Below are 20,826 nucleotides of genomic sequence, written 5' to 3'. Positions count from 1 at the left end.
TCGCCTGCTGCAAAAAGAAATTGCAACAGTTTTTCCTATTTCCGTGTAAAAGCAATCCACATCTTCTCTCTCTCCCTCTTTTTTCCCCCCAAGGGAATCTCCTAAACAGTTTATTAGTGATCTCGCCTATCAAATGCCTGATTTGAGATTTGCAGTTCACGCTTTTCGTTTTGCAAAGGACTCTAAGGCTAATAGTCTCTTTTCAGACTAAAAAAAAGCCCAAAAACTCCAGGCTACTAATCTTTCTGGCCTTGTATACAAGACTGATCCAGTCTCTACACATAAATCCAATAAACCAAAGATGCATTTTAAGTGAACCATAAAATACCAAGCTAGAGAAAAAAGCTGTCATCATTATCCAGTTTGAGATATATATTTGAAAGTTGCTTGGACCATGACTGATGATTGGGGTGACCAGGAAGCACAGGTGTCTCTTGCTTCCGCCCCATGAGGCCACTACATCCAGCAGTGAAGAAGCCCTTTAGCACCACCGAGGGCATGGGGGTAGCCAGGGGGTGCAGGGAGGGGCAGATGCCCCCCTAAATCAAGTAAATAAGTAAAAATACCTAACTAACTGACCAATTGCATCACAGATAACTTGGTTCTGCCCCCCCCCCAACATAAAGCCTGCCACCTCCTAAAATAAATCCTGGCTATGGCCATGACTGAGGGTATTGCTTTTCTGCATTTAGCAGGAGGTAAAAATAAAATGGAAAGTTTCCTATCCAAGTCCCTTTTTGTAAAAAGGCTGATTCCAAGAGGAAGAGGGTTTGTTATGCAAGAGCTTCAAATCAGCTTAAATTGTGTAACCTGAACCTGCCAGTAAGTGATTGAATCTCAGCAAGCAACAGTCTGGAAACAGCATTTGATCCTTGGACAGAAGCTGTCCTTGTATCTAGGGTCACTGGGATTTCCTGTTCTATCCACATTCATGTTCCACATACATCTAAAACCACTCTTAGTTTTATAAATGAAGCAGGCAGAATAAATATGTGTATGCAGGATTTATTTATTGCAATATTGATATGATTTTTATCTGCATTTTTTCAACCCCTAAAGCAGTTTGCAATAATAAAATATAATATACGATATATTTTGGAAAGTTCACCATGCATTTGGACACCTCTTTTAAGATATTGTAACCAAATTCTGCACCATGGTTCCTGAGATCAAGAAGTAAGTTTTAATCTATGTTTCGACACAACTGAGCACCATTTGAATAAAGATAGCAGACTGAACCTTTCAAAATAACTGATTTTAATCACTGGTTTTAACAACTGCTTTCAAAACTGCACTGATTTTTTGCGGGGTGGGGGTTAGAATTCCCTGTTTCTTTCTTGTTTTCTTTAGAAATAAAATGAAAGAGTGAGAATGTAGTGGAGTCACTGACCATGATAAATCCAACAGTGGTGCAGTGAGAGAATGTTGGACTTGAAGGAGAGCTGAACTCACATTTATTTACAGTGGTACCTCTGGTTGTGAACGGGATCTATTCCGGAGGCCCGTTTGCAACATGAAAAGAGCGCAACCCGCAGCGGCGCATCTGCACACACGCGGGTCGCGATTTGCCGCTTCTGCGCATGCGCGTGATGTCATTTTGCACTTCTGTGCATGTGCAAACGGCGAAACCCGGAAGTAACCCTTTCTGGTACTTCCAGGTTGCCGCAGGACGTAACCTGAAAGAATGTAACATGAAGCGGACATAACATGAGGTATGACTGTATAACATTTTTATCCCCCTGTCTTCCAAGGAACTCGTAACAGCATGAAAGCTGTGCCCCAGTTTATCCTCACAATAATTCTGAAAGGTAGGTAAAACTGAGAATGTGAGTGGGTCAGTGAGCTTCATCATAGCCAAGTGAAGATTTGGACCAGGATCTTCCTGCTCCAAGTCCAACATTCAAGTCAAGGGTGCTGGAAATTGCAGCTCTGTGAGGAGTAAACTACAGTTCCCATAATTCTTTTTTGGGGGGGGGGACTATGTGTTGTAGATGTGTATTGTATATGCTTTAAATGAATGCTGTGGGTGTGACCTGTGCCAGCTCTCAAATTCTTATTTAGCTGTTAAATTCCTTGGGTGGTCTTGGACAAGTCACTAACTCTCAGCCTAATCCAGGCATGGCCAAACTTGGCCCTCCTGCTGTTTTGGGACTACAACTCCTATCATCCCTAGCTAACAGGACCAGTGGTCAGGGATTATGGGAATTGTAGTCCCAAAACATCTGGATGGCCAAGTTTGGCCATGCCTGCCCTAGTCTATCTAACCAGGCTACTGAGAGGAGAGTAACCCCCTATAGGCAACCAATCTCCATGGAGGAAGGACAAGAAGAGTATGCATGCATGTGTATGAAAGGAGATAAGATTTGTTAGCCTTTAGTGTGCATCTTGGCCTGATCGCACTGAAAGTGTCCTGAAAAATCCTGGAGACTGCTGGTGTAGAGTGGAGACTGGCAATGAAAGAAGGACAGGTGCTACAATTCTGTGCTCGCTTGCTGGAGACTAAGTGTCACTGAATTCAGCAGTTGGGAAACAATGGAGGAGTGCACCTTTGGGGGTGAAGTCAAACTGTAGGAAGGTTACAGTGCCTGCTGTGGCTGTGGAGAGAGAGACATGTTTTGTGGCAGCTGGGGCAGATGAAGGCATGTTTGCAGACATCTTTGTCATGCAGAGCTGATCTGCCAGTGGGCCTGGTGCCTGAAGCCAACTCCCTGTAGAGCACATCCTTGGAAATCCTGCCATCTTCCATTCTGTGGACATGATCAAGACAGCATAGACATACTCAGGAGTGCAATTCTGTCCTGCTATGTGATGCCTCCAATCTTCCTGGCATCGCTCCTGGTGGTTGTAAGTTGCTCACTTCCAGAAAGCAGCATGCTCAACATGCAGGCCTGGTAGACCTTCATATTGGTATTGGACATTAGCATCACATTCTCCCATACCCTGTTGGAGAGGCAAGTCATTGCTGTAGCTGTCTTGCCAATACCCTTGTCCAGCATCAGTTGAAAGGTTGCTGGTAATGGTGGAACCTAGGTAGGCAAAATCTCCTCAAATGTGTGGTCACCAGGGCTGATATATAGAGTGCTGGTGATGTTTACAAATCCAGAACAGGCTCCCTAAGATGGTTGGATGGCGTCTTGTATGCCTCCTTCCTGCAACTCCTGCAGCTATGCTGGTGTCAATGTATTGCTTTGTTTTCCTTTGGACCACATCAGTGAGGCCAGGAGCTGGGTCTTAGCATCTGAGCAGCCCAGGATCTCCATACACACATTAATTCAAAAGAAATACATGTACGGTGAGGCTGTTATAAACATTACAGCCCTTGTGAGAAGCACCGGAGCTTGGAAACAGTTTGGGTGGCCTTCATGATTGGATGCACCATATGAAATGACTCTCAGCATGCTGATCCCACAAATCCCTCATCTATCGCATGATGCTACATTGCCCTCTCGACCCACGATTTTAAAAAACTAAGCAGATAGTTGGCAATGGAGGTGGACTGCGCTTAATCCCTTTTCGGAATTTGCTTGTGAGCGTCATCATGAGGATCTGTTCCACAGCTACGTATTTGCTTGCTTGCTTGCTTTCTACGCCTCAAGTTTTTAAGGTCCGTGTTTTGTGTCAAGGAGGCAAAGCAAAAGTCCTGGCGCGAGAAAATGTTTGGATGATTAGGATGCGCGGTTTCCTTTCAGCAAAATCTCACAGTCAGCGCAGAACCGACTTTAACCCGGGCTTAATTTTATTTACTTCATATGTTTGCGTGGAGGGGACTGTCAGCCGTGACTTCAGCGGGCCGAGCCCGGCCCACGGTGCAAATGAAACCCTGCAGGCAGCAACTCTCGGCCCTGAGGCGGCGCGCAGCTCGGAGGGCTGCCCGGCCAAAGAGTTTCAGCCTCCACCGTGAAGACACCTTTCGCCTCCTTCTTTTCGAGGCCTCAAAGGAGAAGGGAGTTCAGCTTTTCCTCGGGGAAGGGAGGGGGCTACCGGGATTGTAGTTACAGTGGATAGGTGGGAGGGTGGGGGCAGAACAGCAACGGCTGCCGCTGCCTTGAGCTAGGTTGGCAGAAAGCAGCCTCCGCCGCCTCCCTCCCTCACACCGCCCCGCCCCCCCCCGCCGCGCGCGAGCCTCCTTTCCCCTCCCCCACAATGCAGTGCGCGCCGCGGCTGACATGGCGGCCGGCCCAGATTGAGGCGCTCGCGTCGGGGCCTCCCAACTGCCGGAGCAGGACATGGAGGGGGACGCGGCCGGCACATCCCTGGGCTGACAGCCAGGTACTTGAGTCCCCCGAGAAAGAGAGAGAGAGAGAGAGGGCGGCGGCGGCAGACGGAAGCGGGTCGTCCCCCCCCCCGCGTCGCTCTTTCGCCCTCCTCCCGTGCCCGCTCCTGGCTTCTGCCCTCCTGGGGGTGGGGGGAGGGGGGCTCTCTGCACCAAGGCCCTTCGCTGGCCTCCGCCACGGTCTCCCCTCCCCGGCACCCACTTTAAAAAGTCTAATCGGAGCGCCTCTTTTTGGGTGGGGGTCTGCCAGGCGCCCTCCTAGCTAGGGTCCTTGTTGGGACCCCACTTCCCCATCCCCTGCTTTTGTTTCTCTCCTGTCTGGGTGGGAAGAATAGAAAGTTTAAGGAAAAGAGGCCCTTGGATGAGGACTGTGCCCAGAGCGAGTTGTTTTGGTGTGTGTTTTTGTGTGGGCGGGGGTGGTGGTGGTGGTGTTGATGTGGTTGGTTAATTCGGTAATTTAGAGGGGGACACACCAAAAAGTTGATCCTGCACGTGTACTTCTGAGGGCTAAGAGGGGGTGTTGTTTGTTCCGTGGGAGCACTGTAAAGACGTTGGAGTGTAGCCTATAGAGGCATGTTTTTGGGAAATCGAGCTGTTTTTCTGACAGTGGGCTTAGCTGTTAACACAACTTGATGGGTTTCCTGCGAGGAGGGGCTTGACACAGATCACCACAGAATAGCCCTTTCGCACTTGGGGCTTTTAATTGGGGGGCTCCCAAGTGCCGGTTTTAGTGTCTCTGGTGTTTGGGAGCCTCTCAGTAAAGCAAATGGGTGAATAGTGGGCTCAGTGTCATCACTGTTGTAAATTATTATGCAGCGCCGTTAGCCTACAGGGCACTTTAAAGAGCTTAGTAACTACTACAACAAATAGGTTTCTACCTTAAGGCGATTGCACCAAAAAATAGCAGAGCATATTGTGCTATTTAGTGATGGTGGGTAAGGCTTCTGGCTTTCTGCCTTAGCACTGGAACACTTTCACATGGAACCTTCCCACTATAAAGTGATCTCTGGTCAACATCTGGTTAAAAAACTAATTAGTTGTCTGCATTTTGCAAATGGGGAAAATCAAGGGTTCATGCTTCAGTAACAGAAGCAGGCATACATTAAAGTTACAGCTTTTGCTGTTGTTGCACGTTTCAAAAGCACACTATGAGGAGCCATGATTGATATGAAGATTTGAGTATGTATTCAGTTCCATTGTAAAATGTGAAATTGGTCAGTTTCATAGTAGAGCGAAAATAGAACAAAAATGCTTATTGGGCCTGTTGTTAAATGGTCCTGCTTCTCTTCTATGTAATCATCTTAAGTATTATGACATTGTAATAACCTTTTGAATGTAAGATTTCACCACATGAAGGTTGAAGAATATTTGATATTGCTTGGGTTCACTATCAACCTTTTTAGGTGCCAATCCAATAAAGAGCTGAAAACTATGTAAAATTCATTTATGCTAACATCAATTTTTAAAAGGGCACCTGATATTTTTATGGTGGTGTTCACATGTATCACTGGCATAGAATTGTGGAAGATTCTTCCATTATTACAGTGTGAAAGAAGCATACTAGCTGATAACTTCTACTATGAACCCAAATTTTGAGAAATCATCTTTTAGGTTTTAAAAGAATGATCTAGTTTACACATCATGGTAAACCATAGTTAATAATATTATGTTAGCAAGGAGATTGATTCTGCTTCACTCTTCTTTTACTTGTAGAGTCACTGTGTTGATGATGGTGATGGTGATAATAATACAAATACCATGAGTTGGGGCAACAACCCAAACTCCTTGGCTTAGCATTTTGTCTGAATTGTTTTGTGCCAAATAAACCATGATTGATAAGTCAAAAACAAATCTTGGCTTTACATTGTGGTTTGTGTGGAGGAGAACTAACCACAATCCCATTTGGACATGATGCAAGCCAGGAATTAAGTTTTGTTACTCCTGTTCACATGAGGGAGAGTGAAGCAGAAACTATCTGCATTCCTGGTTTAACTGTGGTTTACTGTGATGCTGTAAACATAACCAGAGCCTTTCTGACAGCAGGTGATTGCCATTCTGTAACAAACGTAGACTTTCTGCACATTAGTATTTATGCAAATTGGGTAAAACGCCAGTTTACAGCTGTGTGATACACTACCCTTATTTTGAGAAGCTGTTTATGCAGTTTATGATGTGAGAGACTACAAGCAGTACATGTCTTGTATGGAGATTCTTGAATGCTGCCAGTGAACCCTGAACAGGGTAATTAATGTTTGTTAGGAAGTTAAAGTTCATGTTGCAGTAAGTTCACATTATTTAGTATTTCCAAATACTGAAAGAATCAAAATCGGCTGAGCTAGGCAAGAGTGTTAATGTCACATTTAATAGTTATTGTGACTATCAGCCACAGGGAATAAGATCAACAATGGCAAGATAGAGTTATCTGTCTCGTGTCACCAGATTCCACTCCAGTTTCTCCAGTGAGCACAGAGTAAATCTAAAGAAAACTTTGCTATCATTTTGCAGTATGTTTAGTAAAATAAATTACATTACGTCAGCCCAGATGTCCTTGTGATGAAGCTGTCCAAATTACATAGAAAAGGAAAGTGATTTTAAAAGCAAAAGAGGCATGTGGCTGAAGGGTGCAGAACTCTTCCCTCACTCCACATCTTATCTCCCTGCATGCCATTTCTCCAGGCACTAGTTTCTGAGCAGAGGTCACATGCCATGTCTAGAACTGTATTCAGTTTTCCAAATGTGGCCACATCACAGGTTTATACTGCCTTGTATTTAAACATTCACGTGGTAGGCAACCAAGAATTCCATACACATGAATGAGAGGGCTGGTGAAAGAGTGAAGGACTGCTTCCTCCCTCCTCTGTGCCCATGATAGAAATCAAACTGTCAGAGGAGGGAAGCCTGCTTCTCTCTGCTTATAATAGAAATGTAGTGGGCAGCTACAGAAGGGAAGGCACCTTTGTGGGCTTATCTACAAGGCTGGATTTACATGAGGACATTGCTATATAGCAATTACAAAAGAGAAGGCCATTTTATCATAAAAGCCATCAAATTGTTGTCTTTTCCAACAGCTGTTATGTTTACTGAGGAGCTTTTGGTAAAGTGTTTTGTCAAAAGCTTTTTGAAATCTTGGATACAGTACCTACTGGATCACTGTATGTTCGTTGTGCTTTCAAAGAATTCAAAATCATTGGTAAGGCCAAACTTCCTGTTGTAGAAACCACGCTGATTCTTCCCCAGCAAGGCTTTTTCATCTGTAAAACTGTACCTTTGCTTATGCTTTCTATCAATTAATCTGGTATGGAAGTTAGGTCTCTAATTCCTCCTGGATGCATTCAAAGAAAAAAACACCCTATTTTTAGTGACAAGCTGCACATTTTTTTTAGCGATCATGTGTTGTGTTTAAAGAAAGTCACATTTAAAGAAAAATATTTTTGGCAATTTGCTAAAAACTACTTGTGGGGTTTTTTTTTGTGTGTGTGTGTGTGTGTGTGTGTGTGTGTGTGTGTGTTTTTTGCTTACTACTGCCAATTTACATTCGTTTTGCCAGAATCTGTGGTACTATAGGGAGGAATTTGGGCAAGAATTCTTCTTTTCAAAGGAAGTCTTCTTGCCCTGCGTTGGTTTCTGATCTTCAGCTTAAATTGGATGTGTGTGGACAATCAAATTTTGTCTTACTAAACTAAGATAAAAATGAACTTTGTGCATCTACGTTCAGTTGCTTTGCTCCTCACTTCACACAAGTGGAAACACAAGCTAGAATTTTGCTGTAGCTTCTTGTTATATTTGAAGTGGGAAATTACGATTAATGTTTTCGAAACAACTCTGAACGTGAAAACCAGCTTTAAACGATTACTTCATATTCTGGCTTGCTTGCAGGCCATTTCCAAGTCCGGACATAATTTCTCAGTTTGGAAGTTATGGTTAACTGTGGCTCTCTGGCTTATTTCCTCACTTGTGTAAAGGGAGGAGCAAAGCAGCTGCATACATGAAGCTTGTTCACCACTCAGCTTACAAAATAGATATTTGATTGTCCTAATGTGGCCATTTTCTCTGGGCTTCTATAATAATGGGTTTAAATAGCATTCAAATGTCCTGATACTCATTCTCCCCCCCCCCCTGAAGTTTCCTCCCAAGAAATGAAGTGCCACTGTACTGGATTGGAGCTGCAGTGCAGGGATAGTCCCCCTCACACACCTCATGCAATTTTTCTCGCTTTAAAATAGCCACATCTGCCCAAAGCTTGGATCTGCCCTTTCAAGGCAAATACCTTTTAGGGATGGGTGAATTGAAACTAGGAAAAATAGCACTGAGAGAAAGGGTCCCCCCTTCCTGCACTAAATTAGGTTTGTTAATAGGCAAACTTAGTTCATTAATCATATGCTTTTTTAATGAACTAATATTATTTAAATGGGGTGGTGGGTAGGTGGGTGGGACCTGTGGTCCCCCTGATGCTCCCAGCCAACATAGCCAGTGATCAGCGTTGATGGAAGTTGTAGTTGTATGGAGAGCTACAGGTTCCCCATCCTTGCTTTTAGCTCTCGGCAGGTCTAATATTTTAGTTCCTTCTTTAGTATTAAATGTTATTAAGCTTTTTGTACAAGTTGTAGTTCAGTAGGTTTGGGTTTATGTGGTTTTGCAATAATTCACATCTTGATATTACAACCAGTTGGTAGTGCTAGTGGAAGATAAGTGAGATTATGAAACCTTAAAAACCAACAGGAAACGAAAGTGAAACCTATCTACAATTGTCTGAGTCAAATCATAATATTAATAGAACCTCAAACATAGCAAGTTTCAGGTTTAAGCACCAGGTGGCTAATATCTTTCTCTCTATATAAAATTTTAAGTAGCTTAAGTTTGTATTCATGTTTTAAACACAATAAAGAAAACCCAACACTGCCATGTATTTCTGTTGTAGCAATGTAGTTGTCATTCCTTTCATATCAAGGCAGTATCAATGGTTAGTGAACATGGTTAGCCCCCCCCAATTGATCAATTTCCCCAGCTGATGTCAGCATTTATATACCGTAATAATAATTTGCTGCCTGTTTTGAGCAGGTTGAGGTGGGTTAGGGTTACAAATATAAGCCAATTAACAAATAACTACGTAAATGAAGGATAGTTTTTATTCTGAAATCATTAATTGTTATCTCATTGCTAAAGCCAATGTTGCCCTTTTATTAACCTTTGAGGTAATTTTAAAAAGCAATATTTACAAGATATATTTTATTGCAACTTTCAAGTAGTCCTTTTTGTGTTACATATCATTGTTTTGACACTGTTGCAATACAGTGTACATTTCTATCTCTCTCTGAACTTACAATGAAAAAACTGAAGTGAAAGCAAACTTATTTTGGAAGTAGTAGAGGTATAAGTAAAGCAGAGGCCTATGTACGAATGCTCTGAATTTTTTTTTAATGTTTGTGAAAACATTACTAGTTGGCAACATTTCTACAAAACAATTGTAAGAGTTTGGAGCTCTAAAATGTGGCCAGTTAGGTAGAAGTCCCTAGGAAGCCTCAAGGAAGAGCATGCCTAGCATAATGTGCTGAAGGATATTTCTCCCCCTGCTGCTTTAGTACTTGCGTTGCCCAACAAAGGGCAAAGGAAAATCTCAAAATTAATGGGCAGAGCAAGCTTAACACAGGGCCTGTGAGGTGCAGAGGCACTGCCACATCCAAAGCTTTGCTGGTTCACAAGCTGCAAGCTGGCATAGGAACAGAGCCTTTGGAATATCTCCAGGACTTTGGATTCAGTATCACCTTGTTTGGGGGCTCTCTACACTCTATGATTGTTGGGAGAGCTACTAGCGCTAGCTTACCACCTGCTTGGTCAAAGCTAGCTGACCCTCTTCCCCTGCAGGTTGGTGGAGAGAATCTCTGCTCCATCCTAATCACCCCCAGACAACAAAATGTGGAGCGTTTGGATTGTGCTCTTATTAAACTAATAGAGGATATTTCCATCACACCATGTGAATGTTCCCTCCATTATTCTCCCCTCCCCCCGACATGCTTAGCTTTAGTCTCTCATTGCAAGCATTTTTGATATTAATTTAATTTAGGACTATGTTTAACAATGTAAGGGTTTCTTTGTGTTCTCATTCTCAATTTTTCTCATCAGACAATCAGCCAGATACCCTGCCTGAACAGAGGATTCTGCTCCACTCCAGTTGTTGCAAAATTATATTTCAAGTAGTCTCAAGTATAGACGAAGCAGGTCTTCTCAATAATGGAAGAGGGCAAGAGCTCAAAAACTGGAAATCATGACACAAGAAAATCTGCCCGAATTGTCTGTGAAGAAAGCAAAGCTGTCAGAGTTACAACCAATCAAAATTATAAAACTAACAAAAATGATAAATCTATAAAAGAAGCTGGAAAAAGTTCTTCAGGTGGGAGCAGTTGCAAAAAGAATAAGCAGAATGATGTTTGTCCTGAGAAGTCAGGAGAAAATAAATCATGTAAGACAAATAGTTGTATTGCTGGATGTAAAGACATGGGGTCAAATATTCAAGATCAATGTAAAGCAAAAAGGTTACCAAATGTACCAGCAGAAGTAGATGATCCGAAACAGATAAGAGCTCAGCACATGGTTGAAAATCTTTCAAGCTCCCATATTTCAGAGAATGGTGCTAGCACAGAAAGCTTACCATCTGCCCAGAGAAGGAGTTCTGAATTGGAAAATCCACCTGGAGATGATATATCCAAAATTAATACTAATCAGCCTGGGGACTCAGTCAAAAGTGGTTTGGATCTGGGACCAATGGAACACAAATCTGAAGACTCCTGTGAGTGCTGGATTCAGTTTTTATTTTTAAAAATCCAACAGTCTGAAATGCATTTTGAATGGCTTTAGCTTTGTGCATGTTAGTTATATCTATACTGTCAAGTGTGGTAGAAAAATGTGTTTTGTAATGTAAGCTTGCCCCACAACCTTTAAAAGTACAAAATATTTTTTCTGTGTTTCAGTGCAGAAATAATTATAGCTCTGAAATAAAACATTCTCTTGCACTTTGCTCAGTCACTCTAAGTTGCTATGATAGTTTCTAAGCAGCTATTATGAACCTAGTTTTTAGCTAATATATAAGAATAGCTTGTCCCCCCCCCCATGTATGCCTACTCATACTCCAGGAAGAGGTGATAAAATGGAATGCAGCACATCAGATGGCAGGTGTAGGGTCACAATTTTCAACTCCTCTATGTTAAAAGCAAACAAATAAAATACATATGCATGCATCTCCATTCAAATAGAAAATTGGCATACCAGGCGAAGGCCTAGTCAAATCTTGCTCCTAAGTCTTTAAAGAACAAATCAGGGGCATAATTCAAATGTAGTATCTCCCACATGCCGCCTAAAACATGGCAGTCCATTTTTCCACCCCATTCTGTTACATGTGTAGACCCAGTGTGGATCAAGTATGTCACTGCTGTCTCTGTGTGCTATAGCATTCATTTCTTTATTTGGTTTTTTGTTGTTCAAATTTTAAATCCCTCTTAATCCAATCAGGATACCTGGGCAGTTTACAAAATACTAATTAAAAGTAATAAAAGTAATTTTAAAATAGTAATAATAATAATAATGCTAATTAAAGCCAATAAAAACAAAGTAAAACAGTAAAACAACACACAAATTTGAAAAACAAGTACAGTACGCAGTATAAATACAGTAGCAGGTAATAAGTCCATGAAGACTTTGGGCAATCAATTTCCTCCAATCGCCCGGGTGAGCAGATGCTGTAGCACTGAACTATATGTCTTCATTTGAAGTGATGTGTGAACCAGGCCTAAATATAACATGCAACATGCAATTGAAGTTAATAAAACATTGCATATTGGTTTATAATAATAATAATTTCATATACAGTAGTGCTTTCTGAATTGCTCTACCTGTTACATTATCTCGGTAATTCTAATAGCTCAAGGGTATGATTCTTGTTAATGAGGCTTAGAACAATAAAAAAGTTTTACTTTTTAAAATTCAGCTTTATTTCTATGCTTAGTTTCGCATTATTATCAAGGAGAGAGCATATTCACATTTTAGGATTTCCAATTTATTTAATTTTCCCTTAGCTTACATTTAAGGTAGTCTGGAGAAAACAAGTTAATAATCAACTTTGCTCCTCCTTTCATTAGGTAAAATAAAGAATTCAGATTCTGCTAAAGAAGCTAATTCAGAGGCGGATTATTTAGAAAATATTGCTGTAATTGATGAATCAACATTGACGGCCGAACAGCAGCTAGGCTTGAAACAAGCAGAAGAGCGACTGGAAAGAGATTATATTATTCGCTTGGAAAAAGTAAGTAAACTGTACAGTTTTCTTTTTTAGGTGATGATTTTTTTCCACTTACCATAGCATGTCACACAATTCAGAAGAAATTAAGTAGCTAATAATAACGGTGGAGTGTGAGATGGTTCTCTTTAAGGAGGTAGAAACAGTTTCTAGAAAAGACAGAGGCTTATCCTTTGCTTTTTTCCCCCTTATAGCAGATGTTGATTTGTACTGTGTTTTCTCATAATCAGTGGGAACACAGATTATATGCTTTTCATTTCAGTTGAGGTCTAATCACATGATAATTTGGGTGCATAGTAACCTTGGGGGAAAGGCAGTTGGTCCATGACAAGCCAACATTTGTGTGTTTGCCACCACTTGCCTAATTGATTTTGGGTCATGTCAGGAGACATTATTTCTGAGCAATTTTGGGTGATGTGTAAAAAGCTGAATTTTGTGCATGTTAGCCAGTGTGCATAACCATTCTGGCAAGTGCTGTGGGTCAATGCACAGGCTTTTTCAGGGCAAATAGAATTTTTCTTTCTTTCTTTAAAAGACTGAAGGCCAGTAAAATATCTGCTTTTTGTGGCCCCTTGCCTTCTCTGGGCCCCTTTTCCTTTTTTTAAAAAAAACTTACTTTTTCATGGGGCTTAGGCTTTCTGTGCTTATTCTTTTTCTATTTGGCTGGAGAGGCTCAAAGCAGTCTCCCACCTTCATATCCAGGGTAGGTCTCACTGTTGCAGAGCTTTGGAAGTACTTTTCTGTTGAACTCCTCATGATCCCAAGTCCTTTTACTTGCCTTTCCATATATGTCTCTGAGCCTCTGAATCTTTCTTTTGCCAATTCTTCAAACTGCCAAGAATTTTTTCTCTCTTCAGAATGAGCAAAATTGAGTGCAGGTACTGCATCTTTCGTTAAGATTTAGCTGCTTCTAGGTTTCTGGTATTTTATGATTTCTAGCATTAAACAAGAAGAGCTGTGTTAGTGGTGTCATGGAAATATGAAAAATATGAGTCTAAACTATTTAGAAATGTGTGAATAAATTCTTCATACCCCAGTGTGAACAGCAAGGACAATCCCCATCTACTATGCTCATTGCTTAGTAGCATTTTATTATCGTCACAATGGAAAATAAAACAGACATAATTAATTGGCTGCTGAATTTTAAATGTGTGGTTTTTCCACAGCGCTCTCCAGAGTACTCTAATTGCCAGTACCTATGCAAGCTCTGCTTAGTTCACATTGAAAATATCCAGGGAGCTCACAAACATATTAAAGAAAAACGTCATAAAAAGAATATCATGGTAAGTTTTAGATCAAAGCTTGGAATTTTTTACCAGAATTATACTTACTTTAATTGCTTCATATAACTTCTAAGAATTATTGGCCTGAAACCAAAGTAAATAGTTAAAGCACTGTAATCATAAGCCTATATTGTAGATGGTGGGAAAAAAGTGTTTTCCTATTGTCTATTATTGTGCAGATAATTCTGTCTCTAGCTCCCTCTGCCTGCCCCCATCTGTTGCACTTAAGATATCTTGTTAAACAAATAAAAAATGTTAAACACATATTAATTTACATGAACTGCTTCAGTGCATCACTGCTGCTCCTCCTCATCTTGAGACAAAATGAAAAATAGAGCTGAATGTCATCAGTACATTTATAATACCCAAATACTAACAACATGGGTGACAACACTGACCCTTGCAGCATCTCTATAAGATAATTCATGATGTGCACTGGAGCAAAAGTTGTGTAACCCTATCTTAGGGTGTTTCTCAGATATCTTTAATGACCTGTTGACATTATATCACTTTCATGGACAGTTTTTGCTATAGGCTGGCATTAACAGGATTTAAAGAAGCAAATAAAAATGGGTTGAACATGGAAATTCTTCCAGTGGCAACACTATTCTTTACCACTCATAATATTTTCAGGAAAAGCAAGAAGAAAACGAACTCCGTGCTCTCCCTCCCCCTTCCCCTGCACAAGTAACTGCCTTGAGTTTTACGCTGATGGAGGCAGCAAAGGAGCAAGGCATATCGGATAATGATTTCAAAATCCGCCAGGAAATTGTATGGGATATGGAGAAGATAATTCAGCAACACTTACCAGGTACCTAATGTAAATTTTTAGTTTTATTTAAGGAGATGGTTTGCTTGTTTGCTGAGAATACATTTTGGGTCTACAATCAGTTTGACTTCCATGTATTCAATTGTACATTAAAATACCAGTTTTGGAAAGTTGTAGTACAGGATGATATTCTTGTATCTTTACTTTCTCTTCCTTTATGGAAAATTAAAAGGTTTGTTGAAGATTATTATTTTAATTGAGGTTTTCATGTAAAAATTTTCAGGCAGATGAAGCCCAACATGATTTCCCACAGTTTCTCAGATGTGCATAAATGCTTTGCTTCTGAGTATATAAAATGAATAATTTTTCTTTCATTGTTATAAAGTACTTTATGGTTAGAAAAGCAGAAATTTAAGTATCTTGTTCATATTAGAAAAAAACAGCATTGATTCACCGGCCATTGCAGATCTTCTAGTTAGAGACAAAACCAGAACATATAGTTGAATTGATGAGAGCAAAATACCCTCAATATTTGCATGGGAAAGCATCACATTTTCAGTAATGAAGCTGTCTGTATCTAATACCAGTGTCTGGTAATTGCATTTTATATTGTGTATTCTTTCCATACCAGTGCAGTTAAATGTAACACAGAGATATAGTAGACTGACAGATCAAAAGCTGTCAAGTGTACAGTGTTGTACCTTATAATGTGGGATGAATATACATTTGTCTATGTTGCACATGAAGGGTTCCTGTAGCATCTATCTGCAATTAAATAGGTAGGTGTGCATTCATCATACATAAAAGTGTTCTACATGTTGCTAAGCAGCATGGAGTTCATGCTTATACACCTTAGTATTAAATACATTTTTTTCTTGGAAGTTTTCCCATGATTACACACAATGCTAACATTCAATGCTGAGAGCATATGACTTTATCGGGGGGGGGGGAGGAGGTAGAATAAAGCCTTTATCTGTGTCTGTTGTGTGTCTGGACTGGAAGAGACTTGTAATGGCGCTTGAGTCAATGCTGTGTCAGTTTGCACTTCTGGGATTAATTTGAGCAAACTATTTATTTTTTGCTTTTCTAATCATAAAACGCCATATAACCAGAATTAAAATGGTATTCTTTATACAGTCATTAGCAGTAGAACTTATTTCTTGTATGTTTGCTTTCAGATTGCATCCTTAGTATTTTGAAATGATTATGAATGCTACATGATTGCTTATGGAACCCTTTCTTTATTTTCAGAATGCTCATTGAGGATGTATGGATCCTGTCTAACTAGATTTGCTTTTAAAACTAGTGATATTAATATTGATATAAAATTTCCCTCCACGGTAAGTTGAAGAAATGTCTGTGACATTATCATGCTAGAAATGTTTTATGTCTATTGTCTCAAATATATTTCTCACTTGTATAGCTTTCTGTGATGTCTTGACCTGGAATTAGTGAGTGCTCTCAGAAAGTTCCATGATAACTTCCATTCTTTCTCACTTATGAGAAACCTTTTCCCCACCAGTTTATTTATGAGTTGATAAAGGAGTGAGGGAGAATTCCCAAGGATAGGTCCTGTCCCAACTGGACAGAGTTGGTGACGCACCCATATGCATGCTTAAACTAGGAGTAACTGGTACACTCACAATGGCATAGCTGTAGCATAATTAGGGATCTCTTCATTGTACATAACTGTTGATTAGATTCAGGTTCCAGAAGCAAGCACATCTGGGTCTCTGGGCCCTGTTGGTACTTGTTATGCAGGTAAGCAGAGGTCTGGATCATACCTGTGACTATTAATAATACAATTGCCTTCCTTCTTTTGATAGAATTAAAATGAGGGTAAAATAACCTTCTTCCTCATTATTTTAGATGAGTCATCCGGATGTTCTGATACAGGTGCTTGATATTTTGAAAAACAGCGGTAAGAGCTCTCCCCCCCCCCTTTCTTCCTCACTTACTTCATATTCAGATTTATTTAAAATGTTTATATGCTGCTTAAGTTTCTGCATTGCTAAACAGTGTCCATAAAAACAATAATAGATAATGGGATGAGAAACAAAAAAAATTTATTGTAATTAATTCTGGGTATCTAACAGAGGACATAGTAACCTTCTAATTGCTTATATTACCCAGATAGATTTGAATCAGTTTGAGAGAACTATGGAAGATTCTTTTATTTCCTGATATGCTCTTCTGTTTTTCCTCTTACAGCTTCTTACTCTGATGTGGAATCAGATTTCCATGCCAAAGTTCCTGTTGTTTTTTGTAAAGATGTTAAGAGGTTTGTGTACTTTTGTTTTACGTGTTCAAGTTAAAAGGATTATTGATGAGACACCATCTTACGTTTGGCATTTTACAATGGATTACAAAGGATAGAATGTAGTTCTTTACTTTGAAGCTAGCTCCAGAACTGCTTCCTCCATTTTCCAGGTGTAGGAGCTTTTTACAAATAGCACAGAAACAACAAAGAGTACAGTTCACTCAAAATTTTAAGCACTTTCAAAGTCCTGTTGATTTCAGTGAACCTTTTGAGCATTTCCCCCACCCTTCTATTGAAACTGTTGAGACTTAAAATGCATAATGTTTTGGCTGGATAAATAGATTTCCGTATCTGCGGTAAGCAATCAGCATGAGGAAAGAAACCAATGCAAGACTAAACATATATGCTGAGAACTGCATGTTTTTCTTTTTGATCAATCACTGAGGGACAGTGGTTTAACTTGCAACTTTTCTTAAAATTTGTTTCAATCTCAGTGATTTAACTTGCAAAGTAAGTGCTGGAAATGATGTGGCCTGCCTTACAACTGATCTGCTAGCTGCGCTTGGCAAACTGGAACCAGTTCTTGTTCCTTTGGTGTTGGCTTTTCGTTACTGGGCTAGAGTAAGTTTTAAATGAACATATTTATTCCTTGCATGTGTACTTAATATGTACATGCAATAACCTTTTACAATGCTGAAATGAACCTGTACAGATTAGATTAGATTAATTCTAAAATGATATCTCTTTTTCTGAATCGGAAATAATACAGTATTTGGATAAAATGCAAAGGGCTGAGCACAGAGCCTCCATGTACACTTAGAGGCTTCTGGATGTGCCTTGGGGCTTCTCAGGCATCCCCTTCTCACTGAAGCTCCTTGTACTCTCTACAAGATGCACTGGAATATCAGAGGACCTTTTAGCTGCCTCTGGAAGTGGAGCTCTGGAAATGTTTATTGTACATTCTACATAGAGGAATATTTGAATCTTTTTTTTTTTCCTGTCCAAATTGCGTTACATCTTTTTTTGTACAGGCAGTGACTATTTTGCATGTGTCTGATTGACACACAACTGCCAACGCACAGGCCGTTTTGGACCTGGAAGAGGGAGGAACTGGGGCGGGCTTATGTGTGCTCTGTCAACACGCACAGGGACAAGGCACCAAACCCCTGTGCAAAATGGTCACCACCTGTACCTGAAGTAGACAATTTAATTCTACAGATAGGGAAAACAATATACTGAGAGGGAAATTAGCATCTCAAAGGTGAAAAGATGAGCTAAGTCTTGAATTGAGGGAAGATTCAGTTGATGAAAGAATGAAGTAGTGCAGTTCATAGCTTGAGTAAGCATAGAAAAGAATGGGTAATATCAAAGTTACCCTCATACTCAAAGTAGACTCTAATTAAAACTTGTGAATATCTGGATTTAATGTGTGTCTTCCATGTAATCCATGTTTATGTAAATGGGAAACTGTCTGGATGTTGTCCAGGTCAACTGATTAAGTGAATGTGTATTAGAAGTATTATGTAGGCCTTTATTCTATGACTGGAAAAAATGCTGGCTAAATTCAAAATTTGCAAGATCTACTATGTGTTGCTGGAAATATATACAAAGCACCAAACGAAGACCTTCTCCCTTTTGTAGTTGTGCCATATTGACTGCCAGGCAGAAGGCGGGATACCCTCATATTCTTTTGCCTTAATGGTGATATTTTTCCTTCAACAAAGAGAACCACGTATACTACCATCATATTTAGGCAACTGGGTAAGTTGGTTTTTTTTAAATAAAAAAAATGCAAGTGAAGTGTCTGGATTCAAATAAATTTGTGATTAGTTCTGTGGACCCAAATAAGGAAGTCAGAACTTTCCACAGGATCTATCTAAAGTAGCTTTTGTAACTCCATTGGCAATTTATATCTAAACATAATTTATAGCATAAAATAAATGCTTACCTGAAGGAGCGTCTCCACCCCCATCGTTCTGCCCGGACGCTGAGGTCTAGCGCCGAGGGCCTTCTGGCAGTTCCCTCATTGCGAGAAGCAAAGCTACAGGGAACCAGGCAGAGGGCCTTCTCGGTAGTGGCGCCCGCCCTGTGGAATGCCCTTCCAGCAGATGTCAAAGCAATAAACAACTACCTGACATTCAGAAGACATCTTAAGGCAGCCCTGTTCAGGGAAGTTTTTAACGTGTGATTTTACTGTATTTTTGGTTTTATGGAAGCCGCCCAGAGTGGCTGGGGAGGCCCAGCCAGATGGGCGGGGTATAAATAATAAATTATTATTATTATTATTATTATTATTTATTATATATTTGAATGTCTTATATGTATAACACTTGCTCTTGTTCTTTGAAAAGGCTTCTGTTTTATTTATTTTGCATTGTTTAGATTGAAGGTTTTGATTCTAAGAAGGCTGATGATTACCAGCTGAAGGGCATAGAAGATGAAAAATTTATAGTGTGGGAATACAAACCATCAAACAATGGAGCAGGGAAAAATTTGAATGGTGTCGAAGGCAAAGCTAAAGGTGAACAGCACAGAGGTGGTAACAAGAGTGCAGCATCCTTAGAAACAGACACCCAAACTAATCCAAAGGAGAAGAATGGCAAGGTAAGCGAGTCTGTTTAAATGGAAATTATTCTTTTCTTTCTTGACTCTTTTCTTGATAAAATTTAATGACCAAAGAACCAGAAATTTAAGCTTCCATTTTCTGCTTCTTTCAGTCTCCTTTAGCATTGGATACACCACACCAGATATCTCTGGGACAACTGTGGTTAGAATTGTTGAAGTTCTATACACTGGAATTTGCTTTGGAAGAATATGTTATCAGCATACGGGTACAAGAACTTTTAACCAGAGAGAACAAAACCTGGCCTAAAAGGCGAATAGCCATTGAAGGTGGGGCACTGCATTTTGTAAAGAGACTTTGGGAACTCTTGCCTTACTTATCTAACTTTTTGTAGATAAAACACTGTCTTTTGCTACATTAGCTACAAATGTGGAAAATACAGCTTTTCTTTGTATAACTGTCATATACTTGACTTTGTTGACTGGCACTCATCTGCCCAGAATAATTTGGAAAGGTTACTTTAAAAAGTTTACTTTGAATTTGTATTCAAATATATCTGTAGTTAAATATATTGTCTTTCTAGAGGAGAAATGGACTCAAGCTGCTGGTCTTGAACTATAAGCAATAATTCTATTGAGGCAGGAAACATGCCATTCCCTTTTATTCATTTTTTTATGCCAGAATATTGTGACTGGAGATAAATCCCTAATGAGTGATAGCCTTGTTATTCCTGTATTTTTTTATATTAGGCCCAGTTCATATGCAATGCTAAGCCAAACCATAGGTAAAAGTGAGTGAGCATGCAGGTATTCAGAGGGAAAAATCACAGCTGGTTTGCTCCAAAACTGGTTCTGCTGCTGCTATATTATGTTATGCTATGGTTTAGCTTTAGCATTATAGATGAACCACCAGCTCTAAGACAAAGTTGGTTCTTGGCTTACCACTTACCTGGGAAGACAAACGGTACGCCTGAGTTTGGATGTTACATTAACTGAAACCATAGCTTAGCTCTGGGTAGCACAGCAGTAGCAGGACCTGGGGAGGAGCAAAGCAGCTCTGTTTTTTCTTCTAAGTATCTTCACACTCGCTTGTTCATGTGTAGCCATGCTTTGACTCAGTGATACGTGTGAACCAAACCACAATACTCAACATTGTAAGAAAAATGGTAATATTCAAATGAAGTTATTCTGCATAAAATCTATGGATAACAGTATAATATTTACATAATTTCAGATCAGGGTTGTGACCTGATTCATGAAATCACTTGAGTTTTTTTCAGATTTAATTATATTTATTATGTTTTACATTTATTAAGTTTGAAGGGTTTGCATTGCAACCATGGGGTAAAAGGCAAGATAGAAATACTGCAAATAAATAAAAATGAGAAAAAG

At 40.0% G+C, this 20,826-nt stretch overlaps 1 protein-coding gene and 1 long non-coding RNA gene across 3 annotated transcripts in view; one reads left to right on the top strand and one right to left on the bottom strand.

Annotated features, from left to right (window-relative positions):
• Positions 1-4,139: 4,139 nt before the first annotated feature.
• The window catches only part of TUT4 (terminal uridylyl transferase 4), a 33,632-nt gene continuing 16,945 nt past the window's right edge, over positions 4,140-20,826 (top strand). Inside the window, exons 1-13 of one of the 2 annotated variants that reach the window (XM_083510064.1) lie at positions 4,141-4,269; positions 7,342-7,463; positions 10,394-11,057; positions 12,403-12,566; positions 13,727-13,843; positions 14,477-14,654; positions 15,864-15,952; positions 16,482-16,533; positions 16,824-16,893; positions 17,367-17,493; positions 18,514-18,633; positions 19,255-19,476; positions 19,590-19,764. In XM_083510064.1, the coding sequence (XP_083366190.1) occupies positions 10,502-11,057; positions 12,403-12,566; positions 13,727-13,843; positions 14,477-14,654; positions 15,864-15,952; positions 16,482-16,533; positions 16,824-16,893; positions 17,367-17,493; positions 18,514-18,633; positions 19,255-19,476; positions 19,590-19,764 (1,870 nt within the window). In that variant the 5' untranslated portion in view covers positions 4,141-4,269; positions 7,342-7,463; positions 10,394-10,501. Of the gene's footprint in view, positions 4,270-7,341; positions 7,464-10,393; positions 11,058-12,402; positions 12,567-13,726; positions 13,844-14,476; positions 14,655-15,863; positions 15,953-16,481; positions 16,534-16,823; positions 16,894-17,366; positions 17,494-18,513; positions 18,634-19,254; positions 19,477-19,589; positions 19,765-20,826 lie in introns of both variants that reach the window. The other variant, XM_083510063.1, reaches the window with a different exon arrangement.
• On the bottom strand, positions 13,369-14,773 carry LOC310709937. The gene is made up of 3 exons (XR_014527717.1): positions 14,652-14,773; positions 13,892-13,927; positions 13,369-13,495 (listed from the first exon to the last, which is right to left on the bottom strand). It is a non-coding gene; the product is annotated as an uncharacterized lncRNA (long non-coding RNA).

Source organism: Podarcis liolepis, assembly GCF_965112155.1.
Source record: "Podarcis liolepis genome assembly, chromosome: 6".
Classification (NCBI taxonomy): Eukaryota; Metazoa; Chordata; class Lepidosauria; order Squamata; family Lacertidae; genus Podarcis; species Podarcis liolepis.
Note: the sequence above shows the minus strand (reverse complement) of the source record. Positions and strands in the feature narration are given on the sequence as shown.